The 15060-nt window shown below is 42.8% G+C and overlaps 1 protein-coding gene across 1 annotated transcript; it reads left to right on the top strand.

Annotated features, from left to right (window-relative positions):
* Positions 1–7: 7 nt before the first annotated feature.
* On the top strand, positions 8–13877 carry SNRNP40 (small nuclear ribonucleoprotein U5 subunit 40). The gene is made up of 10 exons (XM_060275726.2): positions 8–213; positions 2285–2414; positions 4381–4474; positions 5035–5200; positions 6287–6409; positions 7045–7165; positions 8753–8835; positions 9268–9329; positions 12485–12588; positions 13434–13877. The coding sequence occupies exons 1-10, from the start codon at positions 67–69 to the stop codon at positions 13481–13483; spliced, it is 1080 nt and encodes a 359-aa protein (XP_060131709.1). The 5' UTR covers positions 8–66; the 3' UTR covers positions 13484–13877.
* The last annotated feature ends 1183 nt before the right edge of the window (positions 13878–15060 follow it).

The following is a 15060-nucleotide window of genomic DNA, read 5'->3' as shown; positions in this document are numbered from 1 at the left end:
CAGTTTGACGCGCCTTTGAGGCCTTGAGGGGAATCGAGACCATTTTCGACGAAGTCGGGGGGCACGATGATCGACCCGCAGAAACGGAAAGCGCCCGGGCCGGATATGGCTCTGGTAGCGGCGGCGTCCGGGGCTAAGAAGCCCCGCCACGAGCTTATCTTGGGGTCGGGGCCTGGCGCTGGGCAGCCGCCCCCGGGCGCCTTGTTGCAGGCGGTGAGTCCCCTTCTCTTTTAATATGCATTATTACCTCGCCATTATAGCGACTGAGGCTTTAGACTCGGCGGCGGGGGACCCGAGGCTGCTTAAATGCAGTGGGACTACAACTCCCAGCAGCCCTTGCCCCAGCGTAGCCCACCGTTAGGGATGACGGGAGATGCGGTGCGACCTCTGGACGGCCTCGCGATTCCCTGCCCGTTTGTTTATTTATTGCGTTTATATAGCGTTTTTTCTTTCAGCACTCAACCACTACGCCACCCAGAAGTAGTCCAGGTGCACATGGTATTAGTCCAGAATAGATTGCTTAACCTCGGGTCGCCAGGTGTGGTTGGACTACAACTCCCATAATCCCTGGCTAGAGGGACAAGTGGTCCCGGAATAATGGTAGCTGTGGTCCAACAACGTCTGGCAGTGTTATAGTCCCAACAATGAAAAGGCTGTTACAGTCCAGCATACCAACTGCTGCACCGCACTAGTCTCAGAAACACTGTTTTTCATATACTGTACAGCAGGCACGTCCAACAGGTAGATCGTGATCTACCGGTAGATCACTGGACGTCTGTGGTAGATCACTGGTAGATTACTGGCTCCCCCCAAAGAAGCTCAACAACTTTGGCTCCCTTAATAAAAGTTCAACATTTTTGCCCTGCACCCCAAAGAAACGGGGCTTTCTTCCCCCTAAAAAAAGCCTTTGACAAAAAAAACCTTTGACAACTTTGACATGAACCCCTAAAAAATGGGCCTTCCTCCTTCCTGAAAAAAGCTCAACAATTTTGACCTGAACACCCCAAAAAGGGGTAGATCACCGCTAGTTTTTAACTCTGTGAGTAGATCACAGTCTCTTGGGAGTTGGCCACCCCTGCTGTACAGTATAGAGAAAGAGTGAACTAATGGGGGAGAGTCTTGAGGGGCTAGCATTCTGAAAAGAAGAGAAAAGCAGTGGAGGTAGCTGTTAAAGGGAAAGGTCCATTCTGTTACACATACCTACATAGTTTTGAATGAGTGGTGAATATAGCTTTTCATTGCCATCGTTGTGGTTCTGTAGCTGTGCTTAGTGTTTAGAGTAAGACATAGAAAACTGCCTTATGCCGAGTCAGAGTCTGACCACGGGTTCCTCTAGTTCAGTATTTTAATAGCACACATGGCTGCAAGAATGACCATTGAGCACCCAGTGACTATAATTAGTTTGCATTAGTTACTGATTTTTTTATTTCACCTGGGTGATCAGTTAGACCAGCCTTCCCCAACACACTCCTAGTATTTTTTTATTAAATATTTTTATTGGTGTTTTGGACATTCTAACAAATATATAACATCCCCACCACCATAACAGGTGTCGGGTTGTACATTATTATAAATTATTATTATTAAATACTGTGCAAGATATCCAAATGGCCAGCCTATAATGTCCCAACACAAAATTTGTTTTATCCATCAGAGTCATTCCAGAGAAGAATATAGTGCAAGCCATACTGTTCAGGATAGCCATGTCTTCAAAGATGACTTTATCTTTAAGGACAGTTTTATTTATATATTGAATAAATTACCACCATGTTACATAAAATTTGTTCAGTTTTTCTGTTCTTTTCATAATTTATAAGTTATTTTCTCAGTGGTAGCCAATTGCCAGTTGCAAGCCCCTCCAGATGTTACACTACAATTCCCATCAGCCCCAACTAACATGCTCAGTGGTTAGCACTGAAGAGTGCTATAGTCTAAAACATCTGAATGGAACAAGGTTAGGGTATTTTAATGCACATGTTGAAGCTGTAAGTGGTTTGTGTTACAGCTTTTAGAATTAATCTTCATGGCTAAATTGTCATGTTTTCGGGCTGGTGGAAGTGCTTACTTTTGCCACAAGACATTAGATCAGGGATGAAGAGCCTGTTGGACTACAATTCTTATCATCCTTGATCATTGGCCATGTTTGCTGAGGCTGTTGGGGTCCAACATATTGGGTGCTACAGGTTCCTCATCACTGGTTTAAGAGTAATTGTCTTCTTTTCTGAATTCAGATGCAGACTCTCCTATAGCTTGTTGGGTATTCTGCATTTTTTTCATATTTCAGGGTCCCCCAAGATGTTCCTCTCTCCAGGCACCTATAATGTTGCTTTCAGGGCATGAAGGAGAAGTTTACTGTTGTAAGTTTCATCCTAATGGAGCCACCTTAGCATCAGCTGGATTCGACAGGTTGATATGTAAGTCTATGTTACGAACTTCAAATACAATTGTTTGCTTAAAATTAATTGAGTTAGTTGCTTTTTAAATAGATAAAAAAGCACACAACATATTAAATTAATCCAGCACACATAACAGTAAATCAAGCAAAGTATGCTGATTTAATTACCTAAAAGTAAACTTATGTATGACTAATACCAAAGTTTTAATGGTGTGTGTGATGGGTCACCAGCATGGTGCTTGTGAGTGCAGTGGAGTCCCACACTTCCCTCTCGTATTTGCCTTGAAGGAACCCTTCTATTGTAGCCAATAGTCTTGTTGTTGTTTAGTCGTGTCCGACTCTTCGTGACCCCATGGACCATAGCACGCCAGGCACTCCTGTCTTGCACTGCCTCCCGCAGTTTGGTCAAACTCATGTTCGTAGCTTCGAGAACACTGTCCAACCATTTCGTCCTCTGTCGTCCCCTTCTCCTAGTGCCCTCAGTCTTTCCCAACATCAGGGTCTTTTCCAAGGATTCTTCTCTTCTCATGAGGTGGCCAGTAGTCTTACCCCTGCCTAATTGCAACTGGCGAGAAGTGATATTTGGGGTCAGGGGAAGGTCAGGGTCAATCCTTCTCCCCCAGCTGTGACACCCTCCAAATTGCTCCTTGATAAATAGGCTTTAGAAAAAGCTTTCAGTTGGCTCCATGATAGTGGTGGTGTATGGCCGTTCTTAGTTGGTGGAGCAATTTGTCTGGTTAATTCTGATAACGAATAAGACTCCAGCATGCTAGCTAGTTATGTGACCCCCAAGCATGGAGGGAGGTGGGAGTTATTGTTTTGTTTTGTTTCTATTATGTATTTTGTGTTTTTATCTTATGTTTTTATGTTGTGAACCGTCTTGAGATCTATGAATGAAGGGGAGTATACAAATTTAATTAATAATAGTGGTGGGGAATCTTCCTGGAGATTGCAGCTGGGGATGGAAGGTTAACTCTTGCCTCCCCAGCTGGATTCGCCAGGAAGTCTACACACCCTTCACTAATTAGGGCATTTTAAAGGCTAATTGGTGGCTGTGGGGGTGGGGGGAGAGTGATGACACACGTGTGTGTATGGTTGTCTGCTGTGCATGGTGCCAATGACAGTTTCTTGGGTGCCCACAGGCCATAAAGGTTGATGACTCTGGCTGAGTAGAAGTCGCCACAATGGGAATCTCAAGAGATATTATCCGCTAGAAAAGCCATCTGTAGTTTTATAAGGAAAAGTAATTAATTATAGATGCTTTAATGAAAGGTCCATAATCAGTTACAGGTTGCAACCCTAGTTTAAATTAATATTAAGAATACCTGACCTAGTTTGCATGTTATGATAAACAATGGTTTGCCCTGGTTGCTCAATCAGCCCCTGGTTTGTTTTTCCTAGTGGGAGCAACAATCACAATCCCTACCTTAGTTAATTTGAACCAGGAATCCTGGGAAGTGAAACAAACCATGATGTTCACATAGGATGCAACATTAAGCCATATGAGAGCATCTGTTCTTTTCATCTGTCACTCAGTAGGATGGTAGCCTTCTTTAAAACACATAGGCCACATTGTACTAGCATGCTGGTATCTAGTAAGGTTTACTTGTGAACTCAAAAGTGCACACATAGTGTGAAGATCAACATTTTAAATTGAAAAGAATCTGATCTTGCATTCATGATGAACCACAGACATTTTGGTGTGCTTACATACTGCAATACAGTTTCTTTGAAGCGATTGTGAATGTTTTCTCTCGCTGCCTTTGTTAGGTATAGAAGAGTTTTCCCCAGGTAAACTTGATACTCTTTTCTTAAAAACAACCACTACCCACCATCTGTTTCTGGAAGGTATACCTACTTGAAGGCTTTGAATGCTGCTTAAAAAGCATTAGATCTGAAAAGTGCATCTGATTCATTAAGAGGATTTATCACTGGAAATGCCAACACGACTTCAGTATTTAATCTTGATCTTGCATTGATTCTAGTGTTATGGAACGTGTATGGGGACTGTGATAATTATGCCACTCTGAAAGGACATAGTGGAGCAGTTATGGAACTACATTATAACACTGATGGCAGGTTAGTACATCTATAATTCCCTGCTGCTTTTCCTGATTTCTGCCAAACAGATCCTGGAGCAACATGCCACTAAAAGCCTTTAGAGACTGGAGTGGTGCATGGCTGCCTGGCAGAACAAGGTTATTCACAATGGCAATTCACTTACACCTAGGGATTTGTACAATATTTTGTAACTTACACACCACCTATTTTTACAGTTACTGATTTGTTTTTGTAAGCAGCTCTGAGAGCATTTTTAGGTAAACAGCAACAGTAAAAATGTTTCAATTAAATAAAGATTCTGTGGTAGTTGTATATAGTGGAACCTCGGTTTTCAAGCATCTTGGAAGCCAAACATTTCGGAAGCCAAAAGAGTATGTTTGCCTTCCCTTTCCCCCTCCATCAGAAGACTGGCATTCTGGGCAAAATGCTTGACAGCTAGTAGTAGGTGTCTTTTGCTTTTTGCGGTCACTTCTAACTGTCTTCTACCTAAGGGCCATTTTTCTTTAAATGTTGAATACCTTTTAATACATGTGAAATGCCGCTTTTCAGCACTTCATCAGCATTGCATTTTCTCCTAGCATGCTATTCTCTGCCTCCACCGATAAAACTGTAGCAGTGTGGGATAGTGAGACAGGAGAGAGGGTGAAAAGACTCAAAGGTCACACATCATTTGTGAACTCCTGTTACCCAGCAAGACGTGGACCTCAGCTGGTCTGTACAGGCAGTGATGATGGGACAGTAAAGGTTAGTATGGATAATTGTCATCTTGCAATGTAAATAGTCAATACTGAGTGTGGGTTTATGCGATCAATAAGCAGTTGTCTTTTTAGGTGCTGCTTGGTGAGTAAAAAGTTCTGTTAAAGAGGTACATTCTTTTTGGATACCAATATAAACATGTCAAATGTGAACCTGGTTCCAGCTTCTGTGCAAACCTACACTTGTAGACTTTTCATTCTGAAGATATTCCTTCTTAATGTGAGCATGATAACTTAATTGCACCAATCTATGCGGGTGGCGCTGTGGGTTAAACCACAGAGCCTAGGGGTTGCTGATCAGAAGGTCTGCAGTTCGAATCCCTGTGATGGGGTGAGCTCCCGTTGCTCGGTCCCAGTTCGAAAGCACGTGAAAGTGCAAGTAGATAAAGAGGTACCGCTACAGCGGGAAGGTAAACAGCATGACCTGGAAGCTGTACGCTGGCTCCCTCGGCCAATAACGCGAGATGAGCGCCACAACCCCAGAGTCAGTCACGACTGGACCTAATGGTCAGGGGTCCCTTTAACTTTTTATGCTTTGGAAACCTCAAGTCTGGACTATTACAATGTGCTTTATGTGGGTCTTCTCTTGGAAACTGTTCAGAAGCTCCAACTGGCAGACAGACCAAGGTGCTGGTGGACATGATTGACAGGACACAAGTTCTTAAATAGCTGTACAGTTGTCATTGTGCTTCTGAGCCCAATTCTAGGTTCTGCCATTTACAAAGCCCTGAAAGACTTGGCTCCCAAATATATGAAGGACCACCTCCTCCCATGTAGACATTTTTTAAAGATCTGCAGAGGAGGCCCTGCTCGCAGTTCTGATACCATGTTCATGGGGCAGCAGTGTGTGAGAGAGCCTTTTCTGTGTTGATTCCCAGTTTGTTGAATGCCATCCCCTCCCAGGGACAGCTGCCTTTGTCAGTAAGTACTTTTTAATGTTGAATCAGGGTGCACCTTTTGTGCACAGGCCTTCAGAATTACGAGACCTTTCATGGCTTAGTTGTATTGAGCTATTTCTGGACCCTGTGGTGAAGGGTGGGTTATGAATGTCTATTTTGTTTGCTTTCGCTTCCAGTTATGGGACATCAGAAAAAAAGCTGCTGTTCAAACATTTCAAAATACCTATCAGGTGTTAGCAGTGACCTTCAATGATACTAGTGATCAGATAATATCTGGAGGCATAGACAATGATATCAAGGTAAGCTGTTTGTTGAACTGAACCTTCCTTAGATTCCATATTTGTAACTTGGACAAAGGGCATATCTGCACTTGAAAAATAAACTAGTTTCAAACAGGTTTTAAGTTTTGCATTGCCCCAGACCCTTTTCCTCTCTCCTTAGAACACTTAGCCACCTCCAGAAGGAGCAAGGAAGAAACAGAATGACAGTGGTAGCTTCTAGTTTTCTGGGGGTGATGGGAATAAGGTTCTGCGGTGAAGACAAGTAGGCAGTGCCAGCTCTCCCTGTGCGAGGAAGATGGCACACAGTGAGACCTGAAAGGCCTTGTATCAGAAACAGGAAGCCAATGAATTATTTGTTTTGGGCTGTCCCTTCACTTTAAAAGGGCAATTGGTCAACAGATGTTGGGATTCCCGTCTTTCAAGAGCTGGCATAGGTTATTTGTCTTGCTAGGACACTGGAAGTCTAAGAGACTACCAGTATATCACAAATAAATAAATCTCCATGCATTTGTTTGGGCTCTGCTCCTCATTTCTCAACTTCACTTGAAAGCTTCAACAGCCCTATACTGTATAGAGCAAACTGCTTTAAAGACCCCCCTCTCTCTGTGTGTGTGTATGTGACACACCATATATCTGCTTATATATCCTTAAAGGTATGGGACCTTCGTCAGAACAAGCTAACTTACACAATGAGGGGACATGCTGATTCTGTCACAGGTCTCAGTCTGAGTTCAGAAGGCTCTTACTTGCTTTCCAATGCCATGGACAATACAGGTAACTGTTTCTGTTGGAAAATAGCATTAAGGAACATTTAACCAAACATACTACTCCTAGTCTTTGCTAGTTTGCAGCCAGTATGTCAGAACTTGGAAATGTCTCCTAAAATGCACCAAGACTTTGAGTAGTTGCCAAAACTGTAAGTGAAGTGTGATGCGATTTATTTTTGCCAGAAGCCTGCTTTTTGTTCTATTAGGGCTGCCAGGGCACACTGCTACAATGATAGAAGAAGCCACAGTTTGCAGATTCTCTTGGCAAAATACAGGCTTGACACTGACTTCCTTTAACTGTCATCTCTGGACAAGCTTCTGTAGGACTTTTGTCTCCCTCCCGCATTCATCATAGCATACTGTTTTCCTGATCTTAACTTGGGATTGGAGAACCTGCAGCCCTCCAGATGCTGTCAGCATGGTCAGTGGTCAGAATTTGTGAGAGTTTAAACCCCTGGAGGTTCCACACGCCTCCATTAAGCACCACAGTTTTCTCTGATTAACAAATTCTTTGATGATCCATCTCTACTGCTTTTTTCCTCAATCCACCTGCCATTCCTTCAAGTCCTCCTTTCTTGCTCCATCCTTCAGATTCCTTGTCTCTGGCTTGGCTGGCCCTTAGTTTCCCTACACCCTGGGACAACAACCTCAGCCCGACTCTGTGAAACGACAGTCTCGGCCAAATTGAAGTTTCACCCCTTCCCTCACTATAAGCTAGACTGCAAAAATGTTCCCTCTGTTCCCTGTGCAACTGAATGTTCCCTGCCACTACACCAGTTCAGTCAATCAACATTGAAGGCTTCACTGTCACACTAACAATATCTGTTCTGAATTATTTGATTTTAATGTGCTGAGGATGCCGAAGGGAATTTTGTGTGTGTGAAGTTGTAGTCATGTCACCATCTAGAGGCTGCTTGTCAGTGGCTGAAACCATGCTCTAGCTATACCTGAATTCTGTCTGCAGTTGTGGTTGTTACCATCTCAAAAAGGTTGTTACAGGTCTGGGAAAGTTGGGGGTGGGGAGTAACCCAAAGTGATTGAGTGGTTGGGGCACCTTCCCTGTGAAAAATGGCTGGAATTTTTGAGCCTTTGTAGTTTTTAGATGGGAGTGTATAATGAGAGCAGCTTCTCTTGATCTCATCATGCTAGAACTTGGGCTTCACCAATGGAAGTGATGGCCAGTAAATTCTGGACAAAAGAAATATTTATTCACATGATGCATAAGTAAAGTATGGAATTCACTGCCCTGGGATGTGGTAACCGCCACTGACTTTAGATGGCTTTAAATAGAATTTAAATAGAAAATAAATTTTGGGGTGGGTAAATACTACCAATGACTATATGGACCCTGCATGTTCAAAAACATCAAGCTGCTGTGTGCCTGTTGTTCCCTGTTTTTCCCCTTCCCAGAGGCATCTCTTTAGCCAGTGTGGGAAACAAAATACTGAACTAGATTGCTCTCTGGTCAGATCGAGCAGATCAGTTCTTAGGTCTTTAAACCTATCAGCTTACTTACCATCAAATCTGCAATATTGTGGGATAATACTCAACTTGTTACTATGGTTCTTAACTGCTTGTATGGGCTCTGTTCTAGTTCGTATCTGGGATGTTCGGCCCTTTGCCCCTAAAGAGAGATGTGTAAAGATCCTCCAAGGAAATGTACATAATTTTGAGAAGGTGAGTTCTGTGCTGGCTGAAATGCTCCTTGTTTATGGATGGCAGCTAAGAATTAATTCATAAGTAAATGGCTTTTAAAATTTCAGATTGCCACAAACCTCTTAACAAGGTCTGTGCTCAAGATTAATGTGTGAGAAGAAATTCCAATTAAAGCCACTGCAACAAGGTTTTTTTAACCCCCAAGTGCAGCTCTAATGGCCTATAAATTTTAGTATCTTGACATTCACAATCTATTTCACATAAGATAACAAGATACAATGTATTTCTAGCAATAAAGTACAATGTATATCTGCAGACTAAGCTTCCAAAGGCAAGCCATTATTACTGCAGTGGTGTTAATGTCTTAAAGCCTTGGCGAGATTTTATTTCAAAAAGAATCAGGGAAATGAAGGTATGCCTGGAATTGTGCTACTAAGTTTTCTTGTACTTTAGAATCTCCTGCGATGCTCCTGGTCACCAGATGGAAGTAAAATAGCTGCTGGATCTGCAGACAGGTAAAGCCCTCTATTTTCATCTGAAAACGAGTGCTCTAGGTACCAAGCTGCATGGGACTTTAACACTCACACTCTCTATTGTGCTCAGGAACAGACTGGTATCGCCTTATAGGTGTGTTGCAGTAGCACGTTACTACTAGAAAGGAATGGAATCTGTTCTTTTAGCCTGGGATAGCTCAGTCAGTAGAACATGAGATTCTTAATCACAGAGTTGTGTGCTCAAGCCCCTTGTTGGGCAAAAGATTCCTACATTGCAGGGGGTTGAACTAGCTCACCCTCGTGGTCCCTTCCAACTCTATGACACTGTGGTCTAGGTTGTGAGAAGAACATAAAGTCACGTAAAGCAACATTCTAAACCCTAGAAGGTATCTGGTTGCACTCAGTGTGTTCCATGTAGAATAATTAGTGGATATTTGACTGGGAGTGTGTGCATGTTTGAAGGGAACTTCTCTGCTTCATCAGTTTGAAAACACAGTTCTAGAGACCTACTCAACACATAAGTTTTAATTGGCTAAGTAAACTAGATATCTAACCAAACTGTTCTTCTGAGGCTTGTTCATCTCTAGGAAAGGAAGCTTAATAGCAGAATCTCTTCTATTAGTCATAATGAATTGGGGGGGCATGAAAGGGGTGAAAAGTACTTGGCTTTAACACTCTAGTCCCGTAATAGAGCAGCATCCCAGTTCAAGCAGTGCTCTCTGCAGTCCTTGAAATATATGTGGTGTATGTTCTTTTGATGTAAATATTGACATTTCCTAACTCAAGGACACCTTGGCCTGCTCGGTCCAGCCAGTTGCTTTGCGATCATGCTTTCCTTCCCCACCTCCTGTGCAAATGTTGGTGCCAGAGCAAGTGAGACAGCTTTCTAAATATAGTACATTAACTCCTGGTTAACTTATTTCAGTCCATGTTGATGGATTGGTGATGAGCAGTGTCTTATGTATCTGGTGATCTTGTAAAGGGGAAAGAAGGGGGGTGTATCCGGAAGGTAGTAATCATGGTAGGAGGGGTATGCTGCTCTTTTGTGTTGCTTACAATATGTTGCTGAGGGTACCCTTACGACTTAGTAAAGGATATGAATTCCAGCTACAAACAGGACAGGACTCCTGTCTTGTTTTCTGGTGAAAGTAATAACTACTGAAAAACTGGTCTTTCAGCATCACTGATATTCAGCACATATCATAATGGAATTTGTAGTAAAATCCTTGAATTTTGAGCATTAGTTCCTGTCTCATGGGGTGTTACAAAATTTCTTTTCCTGTTTTGTGATATGCTTAAAAGCTGGACTTTTCTTTGAAGCCTCACTGATGGCACTAAGCAAGCGCATTAAATACTTCTGTGTTCTGTTGCCTTGTGCATCAAAGTTGACATAACCAAAGCAAGATGAGAGGGAACAGTGCAGGCACATTGGAAAATACTTCATGGGTTTGATGAATCAGACCATAACAAAGGTTATAATTCAGTTCAGAATGGCAATTTCTTAAAGTTGGGGGTGCTGCATTTTAGAAAGTTTCGGTTATCAGGCTTTCTGCAGTGTAAGTCTCTCATCTCCAGTCCCCATACTGCAAAGGTTCAAATGATGAAAGAACTGAAAGGCAGTGAAACATTTTTGAGGCAGTAGCTATTTAACCAGTTTTTAATACCCAATAGCTTTGAGAGCTTAACTGGCTGAAGTCACAGAAGGAATCTGAGTGCAGGGTGTTGGGATTAGCCCTGAAGAGTCAGCTTGTTAAATCTTGCGTCTTGAGCCTCCCATGCATATCAACATAAGGTTTCTGAAGGAGTAGCTGTGTTCATCTGCTGCAGCAAAAACAAACAAGTCTTGTGACATCTATATTTCTAGGTCAAATAGCAGCCAGTGCATGGCTACTTGGAAGTAACCCCCTCTGGGTAACTTGCTTCTAACTAACTGAGCATAGGATTGTAGCCAAAGTCCTTACCCAGGACTGCTCAGCCATTGCCTTAGTGAGCCATTTAAGTTTGGTCCATTTGTCACTCACAGAGTAGTATTCCTCACTTCTTGTCACTTAAAAAGACCACTATTGTCTTCCAAAGTACCTATATTCTGTTTGAAATTGCTGGCCCCTTTTGGAGAAGACCTATTCTCATTTGAGTGCACTCAAACCATATCTTCCAGCATACTTGGATGGGAAACAAAAATATTCCACATCATGAGCGTTTTGTGTCCTTTGCCAGAATGTAATAGAAAATATAATGCATCATATTTACTGTGCAAAGATCTGAGGAGCAGATGTTCATAAAGCATTATAAGCAAAGTACTGGAATTTTTCATATGCTCAGAAAAACATCTTGTGTCTAGCAATGCTTCTGTAAGTCACAGGGCATTGCTTGCTAAAGCAGCAGATCAGAAATGAAGTTCTGAAAGATTTGACATTGCATTTTAGTGAACGTTTCTGAGCTGTAAATTGCAACTTTACGTTGCAAATGAAAAGACGTGTTTGCCTATAGTCTTAAGATTCAAGGCTGTCAAATGCAGCAGCACATAGTTTTGGTGGAAGATTAAGTACTAAAGACAAATAATGAAGCTGAATGCACACCAGTTAAAAATAAGTTACAGGCTTACTGTCTACAGATAGACTTCAGATATTAGAAATAAGCAGTGTTACTTTATCCACAGTACTGAGTCAGACAGTGATGCAATATTAGTTTTTTACAGAAATATACCGTATATCCCATGATATCACTAAAGCAAGCAAGCTGGTTTTTCAAATTATGCAGTAGTTTTGCTTCATGAGTCACAAAATGAATAACAGTCTTCCAATCTGTAGATCATTAAGTGAATACATCTGTTCACCTGAACGTGCAATGCTACATTCAGACTCAGTGCATCACATCTCCAAATTCAAGATATCTATCAATTAGCTAGGTTTTCTTTTACTAACTTAAAACCAGCAGCAGGTGGTGTCACACTAAGGTCATGCAGACAACAGGTTTTCTTTCTACAGTAATATGACAGGTTGATATCAGATCCAGGTACAGCAAAAGGGCTTCCTGGGTAGTCTCTACTAGAGACACAGCAACTCATAGCTATAAGAGATTCTGAAATATTGAGTAACTTGGTGAAACAGAATTGCTCTTTTATTTTTAGTTCATTCCATTGGGAGGCTCTTACTCATGTTTTTTTCTCATTACAGGTTTGTTTATGTGTGGGATACGACCTCCAGAAGAATTCTCTACAAGCTGCCAGGCCATGCTGGTTCAATAAATGAAGTGGCTTTTCATCCAGAGGAGCCAATTAGTAAGTTCTGTTTGAATTGCCAGGAAGCCTGGAAGTGGGTGCTTTTAATTAAGGAACATGACTTCTGTGAATTCATGATCATAAAGAGAATCTGTTAGCCAGCACAGAGAGACTCTTTCCCTCCCTGCCCTGTTCTTTTGGGTTGTCTTGGTATAGTAATGCTACAAAACACAAACAACATAAATATAACATACTTGGGGGAAATTTAGTTGAATTCAAGTGGGTTGGATCTGTCCTCTCCAGAGAACTTTCAGCTCCTTTACGGGGTGATATAAATTTTAAGATGGGAGCATGCAAACATCAAGCTGGAAAAGATCTACTTTTTCTTTTTCATGCTTGACCTCAGAATTTAACCATAATAGTGCTGTGTGGCCCTTCAAATGTTGTTGGGCTGCAACTCCAATTATTCTTGACCGTTGTCCATGCCGACTGGAGCCAATGGGAATTTGAGCTCAACAACGCAAGGAGGGCCAGAGACTTCTCATCCCTGCTCTGTTCTGTTGATGAAAAAGATTCTTGAGAAGCTGTACCCTCTTGTGGCTACTTTCTAGTATTGGCAGTTTCTAGCATTTTGTTTTGCGGAGGAAGTCATAGCATTGCTACTGTTAGAGAAAACACATTACAATTATTAATGTAGCTGCCTGAACTTTAGTAGGAGATGAAAGACACAAACTCTGCATTTTAGAAAACTTAGGCCATTCTGGTTGGAGCATACACGTTGAGGCATGCGTGTGAGAGTCAATTTAGTTATCAAGCGATACTGGAAATACAAGAGGGGTGGAATAAGATGGTCAAAACTGATCCTTCAGATTTTCTTCCAATGTGTTTGTATTTCTTCCCACCAGTACTTTCTGCATCTAGTGACAAAAGGCTGTATATGGGGGAGATCCAGTGAGGAAGAGAGCCAGCACAGTTGTCATCTTGGATGTGTGGAACTGGATTGCTTCTGGCCAAGCTGGATTTTTCTGCACAAAGTCTTGGAAGATGAAGAGACTTCAGGAAATGCCATTTCATGTACAGAGTTAAATATTAACCACCTGTGTTTTAGAGGATCCCCCCTTGAATTCTTGACCATGTTATGCAGAATATTGAAAAGGCTTCTGGTTTCGAAGCATTAAGATTTTTGAGATGGACGTACAGATTTCTTATTTTTCCCTGCACAATGTGCTTTTGGCTTATTATTGAAATCATTTGACACTTGTAAAATGTGGAGCGTTTAATATTTCATGTTTCCCTCCAGGTTTGCTTGACATTTTTATACAGAAAATAAATAGAATACTTTGCAAAAACTGTGTGTAGATGGAATTTTTTGTTTTATATGATTTTTGCCATTATTCAGCATTGTTTTATCTACATAGAAGCAGGGTAGAGGGCAGGGGAGAGAGGAGGTCACACAAAAGGCAAAAAAGAAAAGAAAATGGACAACTAAATAAGCAAATAGTATAAAACAAGGGTCGGCAAACTGCCCCCCCCCCCCGGCTCATAAATCCGGCCCACAGACCCTGCCGCCCGCTCAATCAGGCCCCACTCACTGCGGATGCCTCACTGTGTGGTTACTGACTTCCGCAATGCTGGCACTGCTTCTGGGTGGGCGGCGACACTGCCGCGGCTTCAGATTGGCTGCAGGAAGTTCCTGCAGCCAATCAGAAGCCTCACCGCCTGCACGCTGAGGTAAACCCGGCACGGCCATGGATGGAGAGGTGGGCAAGTGGTGGGTCTGGGCTTTGCCATGGGCATCGTGATGGGCGTGTCACGGGGCTTCAGCTGAAGCTTAGCGCTCCTGCTGGCCCCGCTCCTGGCGCCCGGCCTGCCGCTGCTGCTGGTGGCGCGCTGGAGCACCTGGAGGCTCAGCTGCGAGCCGCCTGCCCGGCGCTCTGCGTGCATGGCCTGCCCACCAACCTGGTCTCGGAAGACGGGCCACAGTACTTGGTGCATGCCGCCTGGGAGCTCTGCGGGGAGAGGCCGATGGAGCAGCTGCTGCTCGTCAACAACGCTGGTGAGCAGGTGGTGCCAAGACGCACTCCTGAGTGCTTGCAGAGTGCATTCCTCCAGGTCCGGAGGCAGCTGCGGAACCGGCTTGCAGGATATTTATATTTTTCAAAATATAGTCCGGCCCCCCACAAGGTCTGAGGGACAGTGGACCGGCCCCCTGATGAAAAAGTTTGCTGACCCCTGGTATAAAACTTAGTATCACAGGTGGCAATGATGCCCCACAGATGATATTCTACTTTCTTTTAATAATGTTCCATTGATTTACTGGGATGATGGTCAAGTATTGTTTCAGCACATGCCGCCTTTGTGGATCCTCACAGGGTGTCATTAAGGGAATCTGTTCTAGCTGGCAACATGATAAGTCTGTTTCTTCCATTGTTTTTAAGGGTAGGAAAAACGTCTTTACAAATTCTCAAGGGTTTCTGGAAAGCACAGAACTTCCTATTCCTGTGAGAGAATAAATATGTATATAAATGTGTT

This window comes from Zootoca vivipara, chromosome 6 (genome assembly GCF_965207765.1).
Source record: "Zootoca vivipara chromosome 6, rZooViv2.hap1.1, whole genome shotgun sequence".
NCBI lineage: Eukaryota > Metazoa > Chordata > Lepidosauria > Squamata > Lacertidae > Zootoca > Zootoca vivipara.
The sequence above is the reverse complement of the archived record's forward strand: the minus strand, read 5'-3'. Positions and strand labels throughout refer to the sequence as shown.